Source organism: Balaenoptera borealis (genome assembly GCF_965194805.1).
Source record: "Balaenoptera borealis genome assembly, chromosome: 1".
NCBI classification, from domain to species: domain Eukaryota; kingdom Metazoa; phylum Chordata; class Mammalia; order Artiodactyla; family Balaenopteridae; genus Balaenoptera; species Balaenoptera borealis.
Window position 1 is genome coordinate 136,378,520 of NC_138860.1, and position 21,031 is coordinate 136,399,550.

A 21,031-nucleotide genomic window follows, 5' to 3' on the forward strand; every position below is an offset into this window, starting at 1 on the left:
TATAATAATGGAACATTATTCAGCCATAAAAAGGAATGAAGTACTGATACATGCTACACCATGGATGAACCTTGAAAACCTTACACTAAGTGAAAGAAGCTAGTCATGAAATACCACAAATTATATGATTCCTTTTATATAAAATGTCCAGAGTAGGCAAATGCACAGAGGATGCCTAGGGCTGGGAGGGTTGAGGGGAGATGGGGAGTAACTGCTAATGGAGATGGGGTTTCTTTCTGGCATGAAGAAAATGTGCTAATATTGTAGTGATGGTTGCACAACTCTTTGAATATACTAAAATCATTGAATTGTACACTTTAAATTGTATGGTATGTGAATTATACTCAATAAAGCTGTTATATTAAAAGAAAAAGAATTAAGCAACTAATCAAGATCAGTGGGTCCATGAGATAGTAGAGGTTCCAGGAGATAGCAAAGCCTAGGCATTCTCTGTCAATCTGGCACTATCTAACTTTTCTTTGAGCTTAAACTGTGGTGTTTGCTCCCATACTGCCTTCATTTTCACATTCCTAAAGTTGCCTTTGCAATGAGATTCTTGTCCTCATGGACTCTTTTCATCTCGAAGGGGCAAGGAGGATTGGTTAAGTCTTGGACACCTGTTAGAATCCTGGCTCCCTTATGTCTAAGGGGAAGTAACATAAGCTCTGTAAAGGGGACAATTCTAATAGTTACTGCGCAAGGTTAAGCTGAGGATTGAAGATGTAAGGCACGTGAAGTACGGAGCGCAGTGCTTAGTATATTATATATTTGGCAACACAACCCATCACTGATCTCAGTGTTTCCATCATCCCTTTGCTACCTGACCATACCTCTACTTAGTGAAAGATGTGAGCTTCTTGCCCATGACATGTAGCCAGTAAGCCCAGGCTTAGCAATGTATTCATAAAATCTGTCTAGTTTTTATACCCAAAATGTCTTGAACATAGAGGTGTTACTTTTTATGTTTCACTTAATCAAAGTTATTCTGAGTACCTAACAGATGGAGAGAGAGAGCAAGATTGGAAGGTTATTCTTTCCCATAATGGTGAGACCTGGATAGCATCTCTCAAATATGCCCTGTGATCTGGGTTCCCACACCACTTCAGCAGAAAAGACTAAACTAGGAAGAAAGCAGTCAGGCCACCCCAGATTCAAATCCCACCTCTCCCTCTCATAGCTGCGTGGCCCTGGATGCATCACCTAACCTAGCTAGGCCTCAGTCACCTGTCTACAAAAATCGGAAAAATAATCATATGTACCACACAAGGTTGTATAAGGGATGAAATGAGGTAGCACATATAAAGCTTTTGGCCCAGTGCTTGGCAAACAGTGGGAATCCAATAAATAATTTTTTTTTTAAGTATAAAAGAAAAAGTAGTTTGTGAAATTTTGAGCTAGAAAAAATGTGTACTTCAAATACAGTTGACCCTTGAACAACATGGGTTTGAACTGCTCAGGTCCACTTATAGGTGGATTATTTTCAATAAATATATTGGAAAAATTTTAGGAGATTTGCGACAATTTGAAAAAACTCACAGATGAACTGCATAGCCTAGAGATATCAAAAAATTAAGAAAAACTTAGGTATGCCATAAATGCATAAAATATTTGTAGATGCTAGTAGATACTAGTCTATCCTTACATAGGCATAAAGTGAGTGATATTTAATATAAAATTAATAATGTGTTAGTTTTGTTACTGTTCTATAACTTTGCTTTCAAAGAATTACATTATCATACAGTATGCCTGTTTTTCCTAATCAGAGAAACTGCATATCGTCCTATCATCACAGGTCAGTGGTTTTTAAAAATATGTAACAAAGTTTCCAATGCTGTATTATGAATATGACTGCAATATTGTATGCCATAAAAATTTTATAATGATTCATTCATTAGTGTATAGGCTAGGCTACTATGAAGCAATCATATCAGTTATACTAGGCTATTATAAAGCAATCATATTGCTGCTTCTTCCCTATCAATGCATGAATTGTGACACCTGTAAATAAACATGAATTTCTTTTTCACATGATCTTTTCATTTTTGATGTCGGTACTAAGAGATGATTAATCTTGTAAACAGACAACATTAACTTACAGTATCAAGAAATACAGTACAATATTATAAATGTATTTTCTCTTCCTTACGATTTTCTTAATAACATATTCTTTTCTCTAGCTTACTTTATTGTAAGAATACAGTATATAATACATATAACATATAAAATATGTCAGTCAACTGTTTATGTTATCAGTAAGGTTTCTGGTCAACAGTAGACTATTAGTAGCTAAGTTTTGGGAGAGTCAAAAGTTACACGAAGGGATCAGCACCCCAACCCCTGCATTTTTCGAGGATCAATTGTACAAAACTAAAGGCATTCTTTAAAAAAAAAATAAACGAAACAAAACAAGGATAGGGTGACCAAGGTAGCCCAGTTTGCCCACAATTTTTTCCCCCAAATTAATGGTATTATTTCCATCTTTAACACTAGCAAAGGAGTCCAACACAGACTGACATACATGGATATAGTTTAGATGTAACAGTGAAACATTTTTTTTTTAAGGTATAGAAGAGAGTTTTATTCAAGCCAAACTGAGGACTATAGCCCAGGAGACAGCCTCTCAGTAGCTCTGAGGAACTGCTCTAACAGTGAAACATTTGAACTATGTACATTCAGGAAGGAAAAGATTTTTTTCACATCAACCTTTTCCTATTTTGCAGTTTCTGAATAGCAGAAACTAAAGATACATTTCTCCCAATTTAATTTAGTATGAAGTAATATAACTTTTATGATCAATTATTTGTCTTTAAGCATAAAACTTAAGAGATTTTGGCTGCATGGTTGTCTGGCTCCTGAAGTCTGGTTATTGTTAGAACGTAACAAAAGAGCGTTTCCACAAAGCCCTCCTCAACTCCAATTAGAAAATTATTACTTTCATTCAATTATTACTTTCAGTTTTAAAAGTGAAAGTCCTGTGTCCTGATAGCTCCCTTAGTCTCAGGCAAACCAGGGAAGATGGTCAGACTACACAGACACCAAATTTAAGATTTGGGGGTCATTATTAATAACTAATAGCTTCCATGAATGTAGTGCTGACTATGGACCTGGCACTGTAATACACACTTAAAAAACCAAATTCCACTTAAATAATTAGAATTACCCTGTGCATTAGGTTTTATTTTTAAACCCATTTTAAAGATAAAGAAATGGCAATTTGGAGAGATTAAGTTGCCTAAACCCTAGAAGGAGGATAGAGCTGGGATTTGAGCAAAGATCCTTTTAAAACTGTGCTGTGCTGTATCCCATTAGGCCTTTGCCCCCAATTACCTCCAATGAGTAAAAAGAGTAGGAAGATTATGGAACACATTGTCCCACAGAGTGAAAATATTAATGGCCTGAAAAGGGTTTTGGTAGCTTCCTTGATCATAATTAGGGAGTTGGTGATAAAAAGGATGCATTTAATATTTAAAGTTGATTTCTTGGATCTCTGCTGGAGGCACAGCATGGGCTGGACTGGAGTGGAATTGCTCAAGTTAGACTGTTAGGAGGGAACCTACCTCTGCACGTACACCACATACTTGGTGTCTATGTAGGTGGGCTTCCCAGGGTTCCAGGTACAAGTCATGTTGCCTGAATATTCATAAATGACACAGGTTACTTTGTCAGGGACATCTGGTGGATCTGCAACAAAATATATCACTTAGGAGCAAAGAAACATAAAGTTTTTTATAGTTAGTTGATAAACTTTCCATTTTATTTGGAAAACCAGGCCACTTGGTACACAGCACCTCCCCCATTCCATCCCTACCAGCTCACCTTGCAACCCACTTTGCCCTCAAACATTGCTGCTTTCCTCCATATACTTTACTATATTCTCCCCTCCTTTGGGGATACTAAGGTGATCAAGTTCCTCCCATCCAAAAAAAAAATTCCTCTCCAAATTGTCTCCCCTCAGCTGCCAACGTATCTTTCTCCTTTTCATAATAGCTTTGTTTTTTTAAGTCCATTATACTGGTCTTTTTCCTCAATTCCCATTTACTCTTGAACCCCAAACAATCAAGATTCAGACCCTCAATTCCACCAGAACCACTGTTGTTAAGGTCATTGTGACTTTCTAATCCACGAATTCCATGATTTCTGTGAAGTCATCATTAAGCTTGACCTCTGCAGCATTTGCTATTTTGGTCACTCCCACCTTGAAACCTCTCTGGCTCTTGTGAAAGTGTTCTCCATGGTGTTTTTCTTCTACTCTGGCAACTATCTACTTCTCCAGCACCTATTCCACTACCCACTTTAAAAGTCTGGTGTTCATACATACAATGGAGTATTACTGAGCCTTTAAAAGAAAGGGAATTCTGACATGCTACAACATGGATAAACCTTGAGGACATTATGCTAAATAAAATAAGCCAGACATGGAAGTACAAACACTATATGATTCCACTTATAGGAGGTATCTAGAACAGTCAAACACACAGAGACTGAAAGTAGAATGATGGTGGCTGGGGAGATGGGGGATATGGGGAGTTGTTGTTTAATGGGTACAGAGTTTTGGGTTTGCAAGATGAAAAAAGTTCTGGAAATGGATGGTAGTGATGGTTACACAGTGATGTGAATGTACAATATGCTTAATGCCACAGAACTGTGCACTTAAGAATAGTAAAAATGGTACATTTTACTACAATAAAAAAAGATTAAAAATTTTTGGCATTCACAGAATTCTATTTCTAGTTTCTCTCTCTTTTACCCTTCTCCCATGCCCTCAACTCTTTCTCCGAGTGGCCCTATTATGGGGAATATTGTTAGTTTTTGTCTGCTACCATCTTTCCCTTTGAGAATTGACATCTCCCTCACTCCCAACCTCATCCCCACTCCACCCCTATGCCAAGGGCTGTCAATCACACAGAAGTGTACCCTTGACCTAGGCTAACTAATCAGAGTATTTCCCTTGGGAATGAACACATGACTCAAGATGACCAATCAGAGTTATCCAAGGATCTTCTTCTGGAGCCATTGTAAAAGAGGTGCTTCTCCCCCGCTGAAACTGCTATCTCTGAGTAACATGTGAGCTGTGAGTTGTTGATGGCCATCTTGCTGTCATAGTGAAACAGTCTATTTAAGAATGAAGCCAACACAGGGGAAAACAAAACCCAAGAAATGAGAAAAGGTGAGAGAGTTCTAATGACATTGTTTGAGCCTTTGGAGCTTCTGAAGCCTGTGAAACCCCAGCAACTATAGAACTGCATCTGGAATTTCAGATGCATCATCCAATAATAAATTACCAAGAATCAAGATAAAAAAGAAGTATGGAAATACTGAGTGTTTACCATATGCTCACTTTTCAGGTGTGGCTCTCTCAGCTTGTGCCTACATTTGCAATACTGCCTGGGAAACTTGACGACTCAAAAAATGACAAGAGGGATTTCCCTGGTGGTCCAGTGGTTAAGACTCCACACTTCCACTTCAGGGGGCGCAGGTTCGATCCCTGCTCGGGGAACTAAGATCCCACATGCCTCGCTGTGTGCCCAAAAAAAAAGGAAAAAAAAAAAAAAAGAAAATGATAATTCTTTCCCATTAAAAAAAAGAAAGAATGGGGGCTCAGAAAGAATAAAATACAGACATTTATGCACCTGAAGTTATACCCAAAGCTTTATCTTAAATACAAATATGTTCTTGCACTTCACCTGTAAATCATCTACCAAGAATACTACTTATAAAAGAAGAAATAAATATATGAAAAATTTATCCTCATTGCAAATTAAACCAATAATAGATGTCATTTAGATCTATCAAATTGACAAGGATTTTGAAAAATGTTAATCCACATTATTGGAATGAACTCAGGGAAATCCTCTTAACACACTGCTGGTGGGAATGCAAATTGATACAACCTTCATGGAGAGCACTTTACATATCACAATCTTTAAAAGTGGGAGTAATATCTTGCGACCCAGCAATTTTAAATCTAGGAATGCAAGCTTATTGAAATGTTCATAGATATACAAAAATATTTGGCTAAAAAGGGTTTGCCTCTTAAAGTGTTGTTCCTAATAATGGAAGAATTGGAGACCACCTTAACACCCCAAAATACACTCCTAAAATGCATCCAAAAACAAAGTTGTAGAAGACAGTTTAAGTATATGGCCTTTGGAAGGCACTAGAAATATGTTTAATTAAGTAAGTAAGGTCTGGCCATATGATAAAGTGAAAAAAATAGTATAGTATAGTGGTCTCATTTGAGAGACTAACAGAGAGATAGAGAGGGGGAGAGAGAAAAAGACTGAAACTTGAAAGACATATTCCAAATTATTAAAGAGGGATTCTGTTAGTAGTGAGATTATGGGATTATAGAAATGATGGGTATTTTTTGTTGGTCCAAAATTTTAAAAACTTTCTACATGAATGCAATTTGATTTTACAATTAAAAAACGTATTTTCGGGCTTCCCTGGTGGCGCAGTGGTTGAGAATCTGCCTGCCAATGCAGGGGACATGGATTCGATCCCTGGTCTGGGAAGATCCCACATGCCGCGGAGCAACTAGATCCGTGAGCCACAACTACTGAGCCTGCGCGTCTGGAGCCTGTGCTCCGCAACAAGAGAGGCCACGACAGTGAGAGGCCCGCGCACCGCGATGAAGAGTGGCCCCCACTCGCCGCAACTAGAGAAAGCCCTCGCACAGAAACGAAGACCCAACACAGCCAAAAATAATAAATAAATAAATGATTTTAAAAAAAAACAAAAAACGTATTTTCGAGGAGATATGGGGATATATGTATATGTATAGCTGAGTTACTTTGTTATAAAACAGAAACTAACACACCATTGTAAAGCAATTATACTCTGATAAAGATGTTAAAAAAAATAAAAATAAAACTGTAACTTGGCCTTCTCAAAAAAAAACACCAAAAAACCATGTTTTCAAACAGTAAGAACACACTAAAATGATTTAGAATATTTTGGTGAGTTGTAGTATCAAGTTACAATGGGGAGAAACTGGACTCCAAGTAGGATAAAAGAAATCTTTAAGTTTTCTTTGAGCCTTGAAGGAGGTAGCTGTGGAAACATAAATTTAAATCATTTTGGATATTGATTGACTTGGGGTTCCTCAGTGATCTGTGCTGAAGTTATTTTTTCCCTCTGGTTTCAGACAGAGTATCACTGATTTGGCCATCCTAAAAGACAACTGTCAGTCTTTTGGGCTATGTTATTCTACAGCATTCTCTCTGAAGTGTCTGGTAACTAATTAACTTTGCAAAAGAGCAAATAGATTATATACACACATGCAAATATACGCACTATTTGTTAATGTGAAGCTATGTAAAGAAGGGAATGTGAATATGATTATAAGAATAAGACCGAATTGTTTTTAGATCTCATTACCAGGTTATTCAATGTCCATGGATAAAAACCTTCTGTACAGCCAGATAGCAGAAGACACTCTGCTCTCTCCTACTAATTGCACCTCTCCCCTACCACTGGGTCCCTCACTATTCACAGACCAGGTTTCTTGTTAATTCAGAGTTTAGCCAAGTATCGTTTTCTACTGAGAGCTTCTTGAAGGCACTCTGTGATCCCCTCTTCTCTGAATTTCTATCGTTTAACACATTTTTGGTGCATACCAACCACTTAGTAAAGTTTATTTCATGACTTGATTGGCTTGATTAATAAAATGACAATGAGAAGAATTTAAAATTAAAAGAAAGTCAATACTTCTGGCAAAGATCACTCCATAATTCCTTACCTAAGGAGCGCACAGACCAGCCTATTGTGTCACTAATGAGACTTAGTAGCAATGTTAAAGATGCATATTCAGTGCCTTCTACTGGATAACACAATGACAGATAGAGATCAAAGATGGTTAAAATTTAAGTCAAAGATATTTCAACTTTTAAATAAATGATTACGTGGAAATATGACTGTTTCATGAATAGTTTAATCTGGTGTTTTTAAATGAATAAAGACATCTTATAGTATTTTATCCCGTGATTGGTGTGACTCTGATAGAATACTTTTCATAATATGCATGCATTTAATCACAGATAAGGATCTAGGAAGTCTTTAAGATTATGGCTAAAAATGAAAACTGTGATAATAATAGTTTGTATTTCACAAATTACACATTAAGGTACAGAACCTTTTTAATATGTTTAGATATCTTTTTAGGAACAGCAACGACTCGTTTACCTTCTCTTTGTCTTTTATGATTTGTCTCCAGTTTAAAAAAATACACAGTCATTTTGTTCAGAACAGTGGTGATAAGTTGACACAGTAAAGCTCACAGGATGAATATCCTGTAATCAAAGTGATCCAGTGAAAGCAATGTGATTTCTAGAATACCACAAAACCCCTCAAAAACCTTTGCTTGACCTACTTAAATAGGAAGTTCTGTTTGCTAAGAGTGCAGAGCCTGAGAACACAGGGGTTCTTGAATCCAGGGGTTTGAGTACACCCTTACATGGTAGTTACAATTTCACGCTCATAACCAGAGGTCTATGTAAGAAGTTCCAACTCACAAAGTAAATAAGTGGAAAGGGTGATCTTTCTAAGCAGCCATCAGCAAAAAGTATAAGTGCTTCTAATATGCTGTCCTAGAAGGGGAGAAAAGGCCATTCCCTGGCCCTAAACATCACCTGGTGGTTGTGTTTGAGGGCAGAGGGCCTCAGGCAACACAGGGAGAGCGGTTGGCAATAACCTGTCACCCAAACTGCAACAGAGGGAAGGAGGCGTACTTCTTTTGCCTCCTTTCTTACTCTGGCTTTAATTAAAAACTAACCTTTCCACACAACTGTGAAAGTTACTCATTTGCCCTCTAAAGAAATATTCTCTCAACACCCCACCACACCCCCAGAGAATAAATAGGAAAGTATTTAAGCATGAAGGGTTATTTCTGTTTCCTGAGGATGTGGACAAGCTAAGAAGTCCTTAGATATCAGATAAGATGTCTACTTATGGTTTCAATTCCTACAATTTAAGGCAAGTTTAGCATGTTAGTATTATCTTAAGGCATAAGTTTTTTCTTTGACTCCAAAACCTACTAATTTCCTTCCTTAGTTCACCTCTACCACTTCCCATGGCTCTTCTCTCTTGAAAATCATAGAGATCAGGAGCCCAGCAGGACGATAGCCTTACTTGAGAACAAGGAAGCCTCCTGCTTCTCAGACATCCCCTCAAGGGGCAGGTAGAGGTGGCCAGGCGGGCTTGCTCTGTCTAGCTGAGGACTGGAGATGAGGAAGAACTCAGATTTGATTCTCAAAAGTATGGAGAAAGGGAGCATGACAAAGACCCAAAGCCCTCTATCTTTCACTGAAAATGGGCCCAGATGCTGTAGGGAATGAACCTCTGGGTTAAAACTGTGCTGAACTTACTGATTTTTCCTTCGTAATAGTAGAACCAAGAATTAAATATATAATTATACAAGCCAGCCCATATTACTATAGTAACTTAAACACCTTCAGAATACCATGAACACAAATTGAACTTACCAAATATTTAAAAAATTAACTTAATTAATTTTTTTCTTAATAATTATAATAACAAACACAATTATTCACAATTGGGGCAGTGACATTAGGAGCAGGGAATTGTATCAGAATCTCCCCATGTTTTATCAAAAGGACGCATTTAAAAGGGTTTAGGCACATTAATGTTGTAGTTTAAAGTGTATAATATGCTTTCAAATAAATTATTGAAATTTGATGCTTACGATAGCCAATATAATTAGCCTCATTTTACAGACATGAAATTGAGGCTCAGACTAGTTAAGCAACTTGCCCGAGGTCACACAGCTGGTAAGAAGTATAGCAGGGACACAAAGCTAATGTTGCAAATGTGTTTTTCCTTCCTAAATCTTAGCCTCAAAATTTTTCAATGGAATCTGCTTCAAGGTTGATATTATTGAATAGTTTGGAAAACAATGTTAAGTAAAAAACAGATGAAAAGAGCAACAGTGAAAAATCTGAGGATGCTGCCCTTCATATATGCTGTGCTTGGCCAGACTAGTGTTGAAAAATTATTTTTTGAATGCATTGGCATACAAACATTTAAAGTTTGTAGAGTTCACATTGAAAATTTACACTTCTGTCTTCTTTTGAAGTGTCCAAAGATCCAGGGATACTGGGCCCTCATAGATGCTGAAGCTGGGCAGTGGCTGAGCCCAGTAGACCATCTCTGTGCTTTCCTCTCTGCACGGATCCCACCAGCCTCCTTAACTCACACATTTCACCAACCTGGCTCCTGGAGACATTTGAATTTGCAACTCCTACATTAAACTAATAGAAGAAGTGAACTATATTAATTTGTCTCTATTTTTAGACAAGATTGGTAATTACCAGTTAATTGTTAGACTAACTTTCATTTGGATTTTGAATGCACCTCAACACTTACATCCAGAAGAAATGTCTTTTCCACATATCAGTGTCTCTTGAAAATATCCGGGACATTCAGCAGTACAGTACATAAAGGCTTGTGGCTCCAGAAAGTTGTTATACCAAAGGCGAGCCGTTGTTTTATTAATTCTTGTGATTTGAAATCTTTCTTTGATGCCATTTTTATAAAAATAAAGTTTCCTTGGTTGGCAGTTCTTAATTGCTGCTTGGCAATATATAGAGATATTCATACCCATCTTAAAAATTGTGGCTGGTTCTACCCAGATGTGTCCAGAGCAGTTTATATTTGTAATTCCTGGAAAACAAATAGATAAAATTTAAAATTCCATGTAAAGCATTAAAACCAGAGATTCAGAAGAATGTGCTATTGCTTTTAAAAATTTTTTTCGATTAATTGAATAATTTCCATTGGAAAAGAGTTTTAGGACTCAGAGTATCATTTGTTTAGTTTATCAAAGTGTGTTTTTACCATGTTCTATTGATGTTCGGCAGCATGACACAAGACTAGAGTCAGCTTTCAGCCTTTAAGTTTCTCTAGCTGTCTAAAGAGCAAATATGATTAGCTCTCCTATTTTAAAGGTGAGGACTGAGACATTGTGAGTCTACCTGATTTTTCAAAGGTAACATTAGGAATAAGAATTGGCACTGCAGAATCCAAGCCCCATTCACCAGCTACTCAGTCAATCTTTCATTCTTTGATAAAAGTTACTTTTAACAGAAAACTATGAGTTTAATGAGTAAAATCATACTCTTACTAATTGTGAAAATTTATTGCTTGACAACCACTTAAAATTCATCATTTTTAAGTTGAAAAGCAAGTTTCAAAACAACATATTTAATGGAGGCTCAATGTTAAAAATAACTCGATGAATGAATTAAAGAGAAATACGCGAAGATATTAACAATGATAATCTCTGTTTTAGAGTAATTTTTTATTTTTAATTGTATATTTTGTGTTTTAAAAATTACATAATAACATTATTTTTATAACCAAAAGACAATAATTTAAAGTCATTTTCATAAACTTGAATGACAATGCAATGCAATATCAATTAAATTAAATTCACATCAAGGAAAATTTATTGTAGGCTTTTTCTGGAAATACCTGTATCAGAGTATCTTAAAACCTTATCAAAATAGTGATAATTAAAGGTCAGTATTTGATTTTTAAAAGTTCTTATCTTTGGGGGCTTCCCTGGTGGCGCAGTGGTTAAAAATCTGCCTGCCAATGCAGGGGACACGGGTTCGAGGCATGGTCCGGGAAGATCCCACATGCCACGGAGCAACTAAGCCCGTGCGCCACAACTACTGAGCCTGTGCTCTAGAGCCCGAGAGCCACAACTACTGAAGCCCGCACACCTAGAGCCCGTGCTCCGCAACAAGAGAAGCCACAGCAGTGAGAAGCCCGTGCACCGCAATGAAGAGTAGCCCCCGCTCGCCGCAACTAGAGAAAGCCCACATGCAGCGATGAAGACCCAACGCAGCCAAAAATAAATAAATAAATAAAATAAATTTATTAAAAAAAAAAAGTTCTTATCTTTGGAATTCAAAGCTTAAAGAATTAACTTTTTTATAATATAAACGTAATTGAATATGGCCATTTATGTAATGAACATTTACATATAAGTTATAAATATTTAAATGTTGAAGTAATGATAAAAATAATTCCATCATTATCAATAGGGAATTGAAGGCAAAGACATGAAAAGAAGTTTTAAGAAAGCATCTGACTGCTTTAAATAAGTTCAACAATTCAAGTTCAGACAAACTGCATCTTGAGCACCTTAAAAAATATGTGAATACTTTCATGAAACCATTACAAGTAGTGTTTGAGGATACACAGAAAATATCAAAAATGTCAGAAGACTTCAGATTTGGACAAATATTCTCCTGGTTTTCAAAAGTGGAATGAAGAAGAACCCCAGAAACACTGGACCACTGAGCTTCACAACATTCAAGAATGAATTAGTAAGTTGATAATTTTTCAGTACATAGAAAAAAATCAGTAATTGGCAGGAATCAACATGGATTATATAAGAATAAGTCATATGAAAAATTGTCAATTTCTCTTTTTAATATGTTAAAATAAGTCATATAAAACATTAATTTCTTTTTTTTAGATTGGTCAGAGGAATGCTAAACATAGTATATTTTTTATTCAGCAAAGCTGTTAAAAAGGGGTAAAATATTGTTCTAGTAGAAAACGTGGAAAAGATAGTCTGGATGATATTAAAAATATTCATAGCAGATTGAACAATAATATATAAAATAATTTTTAATGGACAGCTGGTAGGTCTCTATTGCCACATGACACGGGCTTGTCTTATTTCTCTATGCTTTATATTAATCACTTGGATATATAAACAGAAGTCCTACTTATCATTTGCATATTTCCAGAAGCTGGAAAAAGTAGCTGGTGTCTTATTTTTACTAAATCTTCTTGGATAGCTATTGGTCTGATTCTGGAAGTGTCCAATATCCTGCTGGAAGGATTCTAGTTCTCGAGGTGGGACTACTTCTATATCTCTAATATAATGTGTCCCAACCTACAGAAGACAGTTTTGCTTTTGTCACTATTCTGAGTAACTTGCATGATTTGCAAAGCTTCCTTCAAGGTCTAGAACCCTGCCTTGGTGTTGCTTATCTCCTAGTAAATGAATCCCTGTCACCTGCCCAGGATGCTATGCAGAAACTCTCAAATGCTGATGGCTGCCCTGCCTGAACTTCTGATGATCTCCCTCCTGGACTCCTAAAATCTGTGTATGCCTTTGTCATAATGCCAGATGTTTATGTGAATTACAAAATAGGAATAATAATAGCACATAATACTACTGCACAAAGGAATACAAGGCTTAGCACAGCACCTGACACGCGGTAACCGTCAATAAATGGTTTGTGGAATTGAATTAAGTTGAAATGTTTGATGAGTTATCGTATAAGTTAAATTTGTTCAAAGATAGAATATGCCAACTCAAAATAATAAGCTCTTTCGTGGAAATGTTGGTATAAGAATTAGACGTCTGTCTGTTAGGATGCTTGATAAATGAATACTGCATTAGGAGGCAGGTTGGACTTTATTTCATTGCACATGATTTTATGTGCATATAATTTTTTTGAATATAATAAGTTTTTATTCTTCAGAGATCCTAGCATAATGCCATGAACATCATAAACACTCAATATTTTATCTGAATAAAAAATAGCAATAGGTACTCAAAATACTGTACCTCCATGACACCAATTGAAGAAGATGTAAAGAGCTATTGCCACGTCCCATTGAATTGTGACCTGATTCATGCCTGAAAGCAGGAAAAAGCTCTTTGTCGCCCTCTAGAAAAAATATGAAAAATGTTTAAATTGTAATATTTTAATAAAATAACAATAAAATACTAAAAGGATAACACTTTTTCTAACAGTTGTTTTTGATGAGAATCTTTAATTAGGAAGAAAAAAAGGAAGGAAAGAAGGAAGGAAGGGGGAGGTGAAGGAAACAGGGCAAAGACGAGTTACTGGAGTGTGAGGAGGTATAATACAGGTGGAGGAGTAAAGCAAAAGTATGGAATTTTATACCCTCCAAAAATCACTATGAATTACCTTAGTAGGACATTTTGACCCTTGATAAAATATAATTCCTCCTAATCTTGTCTCTCTCATCAGAAATCTCTTTCTGCTCTAACTCCTGGTGCTCAGTTCTTTTCCTGACCAGGATTACATGCCTATCAAGCTCCAGAAATATTAGTCTTTGATAAGTAAAACTCAGGAAAAGCCAAAAATGTCAGAACTTCCAGAAAAAAAAGCATTCAAAATGAAGAAAGAGAAAGTGAGACAAAGGCTTATGTGCTATCACCAGTTAAATCTACAGAAAGCCCTTTTATCTGTAGAGAGTTCAAAAGAAATACCTTATAGAAATTCCAAACAATATTGCCATTAGTTTACAACTGGAGTTACATTATTCAGTTAATCAGTTACCTACATTATTGAATAAATTATTCAATAATCAACATTATTCAGTTATTTTTATCTCTTTACTAAAATCTGAGCCTTTCATATAAAACAACAAAACTCATGACTGATCAAATAGCACAAGATATCTGATAACACTTTTAAAAACTGGGGTCCCCGTGACTTCTGAATATAAGGATCCCTTTCATAATTTGTTAACAATAATAGGTCTTCACTTTATAAATAATAGGCAAAACAAGCCCTAAAATATTCCTAGTTAGGAGTTAACTATTCACTTAATAGAATATATGCAATAATATTATTCAAAGTGATGTGATAGACAATATTACAGATTCAACTTCCATCAGTAACCACTGTATGAAATACCACAAGAACCTATAAGAGAAGACAACTTGGCCCATGTATTTCCAAAAGAAAATATAGCTGTTTTTGAGTAGTTAGATGATCGTTGTCTCTTTACCTTTCAACCTGTTTGAAGCACATAATTCCACTTCAGAGCCAGGCTGTCTCCTGTGTCACATCTTCTTTCCTCACTGCCTGCCTGTCAACGATCACTTCAGGTTTTCAGTGATGAGGCAAATGGAAATGTCAGCAAAGCGCCGACCTACATTTCAGATTCTCAAAGAGGAACTCAAACCGTCCAATTCAAAATGACTGGCTCTTATGTCACTATTTGGGAAAACCCAGATAACTGAAAGTGAACTGCTTTGTCAGTGCTTTTTTTCCCTCATCTTAATTTAAAATAATCTGTCTCATCCAAGAAGTAGAACACGTATATATGCTTTATCTATCAAAATCTTTGACACCAAAGATATGATGCTTAGTTTTCATTTGCAACCAACATTGATATCCATTATAAACCCATTTCTTAAGAAAAGAAAGTTTAAATGCTACTGTTGACCATTCATTTATTTAACAAGCATTTTTGAGCATCTAATATGTGCCAGGTATTGTTCGGGGTATTAAAGATATAATGGTGATTAATCACAGAACATCTGCTTTATTGTATTGTTTACATGATAAAATTACAGATTAGTGGCTTTGAACTATTGTTCATGGTTAAGCAGGATCTTACGACCAAATAAAAAATTATCAAATTATTTGGTTGGTTTATAGGAAACATCACCAGGAGACTTCTGCAACACACCTTTTCTTGCCTCCTTATTTGTTCTACATGAATATCTTTTCACTCTATGTACTCGTTTATATTGTAAATGACAATTAATTTATTCATTTCCTCCACAGTGAATTTCTTGAAGTTAGAAACTCCATACTGTCTTTTTAATTTTTATATCTTTAGTACCTAGCACATTAGAATACTCTGGGGGAATATTTAAAACATTCCTATGCTCAAATTTATTGTACCCAATGAAATCAGAATTTCTGTGAGTGGATGTTTGTACATCGATATTTTTAAAAAGCCTCTCCTGGTAGTTATAAGGAACAGCCAGGGCTGAGGACCACTGGAATACAGGAATAAGAGTGTCTTTGACTATCAACTGGGTTTTAATCACCAGTAACAATTTTCTAAACTGTGAAGGAGAGGGTATGGGAGAACATTTCACATACCAAGAACAGAAGGTGCAAGTAAATTGTTTGGGACTGGCAGGTTGTTTCTCCAGGTTGAAGGGAAAAGGATTTGAGCTGGAAAATTAGGTCAGTGGCAGAATGTCATGGGCTTTGTATTTCTGTGTATTCCTGTCCGTCCTCCCATTCACCGAGGTGCACATCGCCACCTGGCCGTTGCTTGTCAGGCTACACAGCTGAAAAAAACCCAAAACAACAACAAAAAAACCCAACTTCCTTTATCAGAAAGTGTCAGAGATAGCAAAGATTGTTAGGCAGAGAAATACATAATCAAGTTGGATTTTTAGAAAGATAATTCTAATTCCTGTGTGGAGAATTGAATGAGGGCGAGAGTCCAGTTAGGAGGCTATGGAAAACCAAAGTCTGATGAAGGCCTAAGGCAAAGCAAAGGCAGTGAGAACTGAGAGGAGGAAACACACCTGAGAGCTCTGTGGAGGCTGATTCAACAGCTGTGCAGTGAACAACCGGTGTGTGGGGCTAAGAATTTGGGAGCTTAAGGATTGACTCTGTGACTACTTTTGCTGACTCAGCAGATAACAGCATTAACTGAGCACACAAAAGGAGGAGTGAGGGTGGGGAAGTAATGAATTTGGTTCTGATCATGGTGATTTGGAGGAGCTTACAGCATGTTCAGAGAAGACTGTCTGGTAGGATGTTGGAGACATGGGTAAACTTGAGAGAGAAGTTTGAGCTGAAGATCTAAATATAGAAGATTTCAGCATGTCCATAGTATTAAAAGTAAGATTAGAATAAGAGAACTCAAAGAGAACATCCAGGGAGCTAAGGGAAGGGAGTAGGTGGCCAGAACCAAAAATCTTGACCAAAGGACAGAAGAAGAGATATGAGAAGAAGTGTGTGACTAGTGTCAAATTGTCACAGATTAAATATGATAGGAACTAACAGGTAGTGTTGCATTTGACAAAAGTCTGTCTTCCCTGAGAATAGTTTCAGAAAAGAAATGGAGGCAGAAGGGAGATTGAAATGAATTAGAATAGAAAATAAAGGAGAGGACATCATCTAATCTTTCAGGAATTTAGACAGTGGAGATGAGATTGATGGACAGCTCAGTGCAAATCAGGATTCATTTATTTGTTTTAATGGGGGCTGGTGGTACTTCTTAACCATCTTTTCAAAGATATTTGCCATGCATATCTCTTTTTTGGTGAACAGTCTGTTCAAATCTTTTGTCCATTTTTATTGGTTTATTATGTTTCTTATTACTGAGTTTTGAGAGTTCTGTATGTGGTTTGGAAACTAGTTCTTTATCAGACATACGTTTCACAAATATTTTGTCCTAGTCTGTACCTTATCTTTTCATTTTCTTACCAACATCTTTTGAAAGAAGTTTTTAATTTTGATTAAGTCCAATTCATTAATTATTTTAGTGATTCTTTCTTTTGTTTCTTTGTCCTGTGAGTCTCTGCTTACAATTTTATCGATGGATCAATACGTAATATTGCTTTATGTGTGTTTCTGTTTAAAGACAGTTTATATTGTTGACTCATTAACATTGAACTTAGGGCCAACAGCCCTATAATTCATATCTGAACAAAGCTTACGTAACACGGGTGTTCTTTGTAGTGTACATTGCAGACTTCTTACACTTAAGAGCACTAGACAATACTACAGGACTATACTTGGGGGCCATGTTAAACCGCAAAATCACCAAAAAAAAAGGCACAGAATGTGAAAAATGTAGCACTAAATAGACTTGAGAAAGAACACTTGATTACAGTATCATGCCGAAACAAGTTTCTCAGTTGGGAACTTGCACATTGTGTGACTCAAATCTTTCGCCACTCTGTAAATCTCAGCAAATGACTGACAAAGTGCGGCAAATGTTGACTTTGGGGTTACAAATAAATTTTAGTTAGTAAAAAAATTCACAAATACAGAATTGGAATGATGAGGATCGACTACATAAAATCTTGTATGTAAATGGTTTGACTTCACTTGCTAATCAGAAAGCGTCAAAACCCATTGTCTTGGCTTTCTTTCCACAGACAGGGTTGCCATCTGGGTACCCTGGGACAGTCCAATTTAAACTTGTCCCAAGGTAATTACACATAACACTCCATTTTACTTTCAAAGTTATTCCATTTTGGAAGATATCTTGTCACCATCTTACAAGCCTGCAAGTAATAAACCTTGTTTATTTTCTAAAAGTCACACAATTTCAAGTTTTTCTCTAGCATTTGGTAAAAGTTTGGAATGGTTGTTGGCTGAGGGGATGAAAAGGGTGATTGAGTATAAAATGCATGATCTTGAAAATATATCATTAAATTAGTAAGTATATTTTGAGTTAACACATCACAGGGTAAATACATTTAATGCAACATTTAGCTTTTTTCCAACTTAAAAAAAAAATCCACTTTAGGGAACTTCAGAACAGAAGAAAACAGCTAGAACTGTAGTCCTTATGCAATTGTGCTTTTCTATAAATTTACCTGCCTATTGTGGATTGAAAATATCTCCAGTTTCCCTGTCCGGTGGCAACATTGTCATAAACCAACTGACTACTAGAAGGAACTCCTTGAAGTGGATTGGTTAGGATCTTCCAGTTTAAGAAGTATAGCTGGACCAAGACCTGGAATGTTAAACTGTTGCCTAGCAACATTGGTATAGCATTGGGGAGGAGACCTAGAGGGATCTATCTTGCCTCAGAACTCAGATGCCCTATATGGGTGGGAATGAGAAGAACAAGGAGTGGACTGTTGATCCCTGAAATGGGAATTTAGTGACTCCCTGACTCTGAATAGAGGTGGAAAACCTACCACCTCTATATAGGGAGATGATATGGCAGCCCCAGCATTTTTAAATAGGCCTGGCTTAGGGCAGATAATCTGGTTAGAGAGGAGGACTAGGGAACTCTTGAATTTGTGCTTGCATAGCAGGTACACTATTTCTACTTTGATTACTGCGGTTCTTTGAAGTGGCTTTAGTAGGGGAGAATGTCTGAATATTATCATGTGTAAAGCTCCTAAGCCATCCCTTTGAAGGTACCACTAAATATGCAAATCCCATTAAGTAGACCTGATTTGGGAGGCTTAAAGTTTTGTGCCATAGTAATCTAGCAATTCTGTATGGAAAAAGGAAATCAATATTATGGAAGGGTGGGGAGACTGATGGGTGTTTGGATGAATTGTTTTTTGAAGGAGAGAATGTGACAACGGCTACCCATAGAGGCCAGAGGAAGTCCCCTAATATATGGATATGCTCAGGGCAGACATTTGTACATATCTGCACAATTCTTGGTAGCTAGGATACAGTGGTACAGCCCAGTCTCTCTCTACACCGTGTAAAACAGGTGTCCCCATTTGAGAGGGCTTGCTGTACTACAATGACTAAAGTGTGCCTGGATCCCTCCTCACTCCCTGCCAGGGGCCAGACATGTATCCACTCTCCTCCTTGGGCAGTCACAAATCGAACCAAGATGACAGAAGAGGGCCTTTAGAAACTGCAGCACAAAGATAAGACAGAGGGCTTCTTTTTCCTTAGGCAAATAACAGCAGTTATGCTTTGAAACAATTCCCCAATTCATAGTGGAATAATAGTCTAATTGTTTAATAGACGTTTGGCTAGGAAAGTGGCTTCCTCCTCCCAATTTCTTCTTTAAACATTCAAAAGAGAGGCAACTGCATGGGTGGGCCCCCCAAAATTTAGGATGAGAGAAGAAAAGCCCACTCTGACTGTGGATGGACTCGTGCAGGGGCAGTGAGCCACTCCTCAGGTCTATTTAAGGTGGTTTCTGTATATACTGCAATAAGGGGCTTGAGCCTGGAGCAAAGAACCATTTTGCACTCTTCAATATACTGACGTTTGCATGTGCAATTGAAGACTTATTTGGATAATTGACTGTGTCACCCTGCCCTTCTGTTGTTACAGGCCAAATAAACGGGCCTTAAGTGCCTTCTGTGCACCAGCATAGACTGGCTAAGTGTTGTGACTACAGAAGAGGATGTTAGTGGCTTTCAAGGACCCTGAAGTAGGAAAGAAGATTGTATTTAAAAATTACAATAAAAAAATAAAATGCTAATAGAAAGATATGAAAACAGTTAGGGGATCAGAGAGGAATATACAGGAGCCTTAGGTTCACACTTTTGCAAGCTTCAGCCCTGAATGCCAACTCCTGTAGGGCAAAGTTTACCTGATCTGGGTCAGTGACTCAGGCTTGGTTTCTCACCTGTTCCCTCCAGTTTGATCTCACTCTTGTGACTCTGAACTAGATTTTATGGTATCAAATAACTCTGGTTTCTCTTCAGATCGTGTAAATCTTTTGCCTTTTTATGGTACCAGCATTCCTCTTTCAACTGCCTGTACTTCTACCCCATCATCCTCCAATGGGTGTGTACCACACCATATCACTTTGCTTCACCAACAGTGCCCAGCTCACTGTCTGGGCCTGCCCTACTTTTCAAAACTCACAACTGAGTAATTAAGAAAAGTACAATTTCAGTTCCACAGTCTTAAGAATGTAACAGACAGTATTATTCATTTCAGAAAACTTTTTGTCAAAAATGTTGAACTTATTTTTGTAACTTCATGGCCTTGAAGTTATAATTTTCTTGACGATACTTTTACCTGGAAAAACTCATTCTTCTAATATGCCAGATAAAAGAGGTGTCACTTTATTAATTTTCTCAACTACTGAATTAATAATCCCATTGTTCATAAAGAGTTATGTAGACACTTTGAAGAGAAATAAATACCATAAATCTTTTGACTCATCCAAAGGACCCTACATGTACCCTACATGCATCTGCTCAATATTTCTCAGTATCAAATGCCTTATGGCTCATTCAGCTCTATCAGAGGAGTGGGTGCTACTGGCTGAATCATCACCATTTCCTGTGAGGTGTGCATTAAAGGTCAACTTTATCTTATTTCCTGTGAGCTTCTTAGAGACTTAAGAATGCTCAGAAGTGGAGGTGAACTCAAAACCTTCAGTGTACAACTGTAGCTCTTGGAGACTTCATGCATACTCCTAAGGAGATCAGTTTCCAGATTTCCAACTTCCTAATGTGCACTTTCCTACATTTGATTTCTCTGAGAATGAGCCTGGGTTCGCAGTAGTCATTCTTTCGCTTCTTCAAGGA

At 36.9% G+C, this 21,031-nt stretch overlaps 1 protein-coding gene across 1 annotated transcript in view; it reads right to left on the reverse strand.

Annotated features, from left to right (window-relative positions):
• The window catches only part of IL23R (interleukin 23 receptor), a 55,748-nt gene extending 42,065 nt beyond the window's left edge, over positions 1-13,683 (reverse strand). Inside the window, exons 1-3 of the mRNA XM_082360028.1 lie at positions 13,613-13,683; positions 10,384-10,680; positions 3,558-3,681 (exon numbers count right to left, since the gene is read on the reverse strand). Coding sequence (XP_082216154.1) covers positions 3,558-3,681; positions 10,384-10,680; positions 13,613-13,682 — 491 coding nt within the window. The 5' untranslated portion in view covers position 13,683. The remainder of the gene's footprint in view (positions 1-3,557; positions 3,682-10,383; positions 10,681-13,612) is intronic.
• Positions 13,684-21,031: the final 7,348 nt, after the last annotated feature.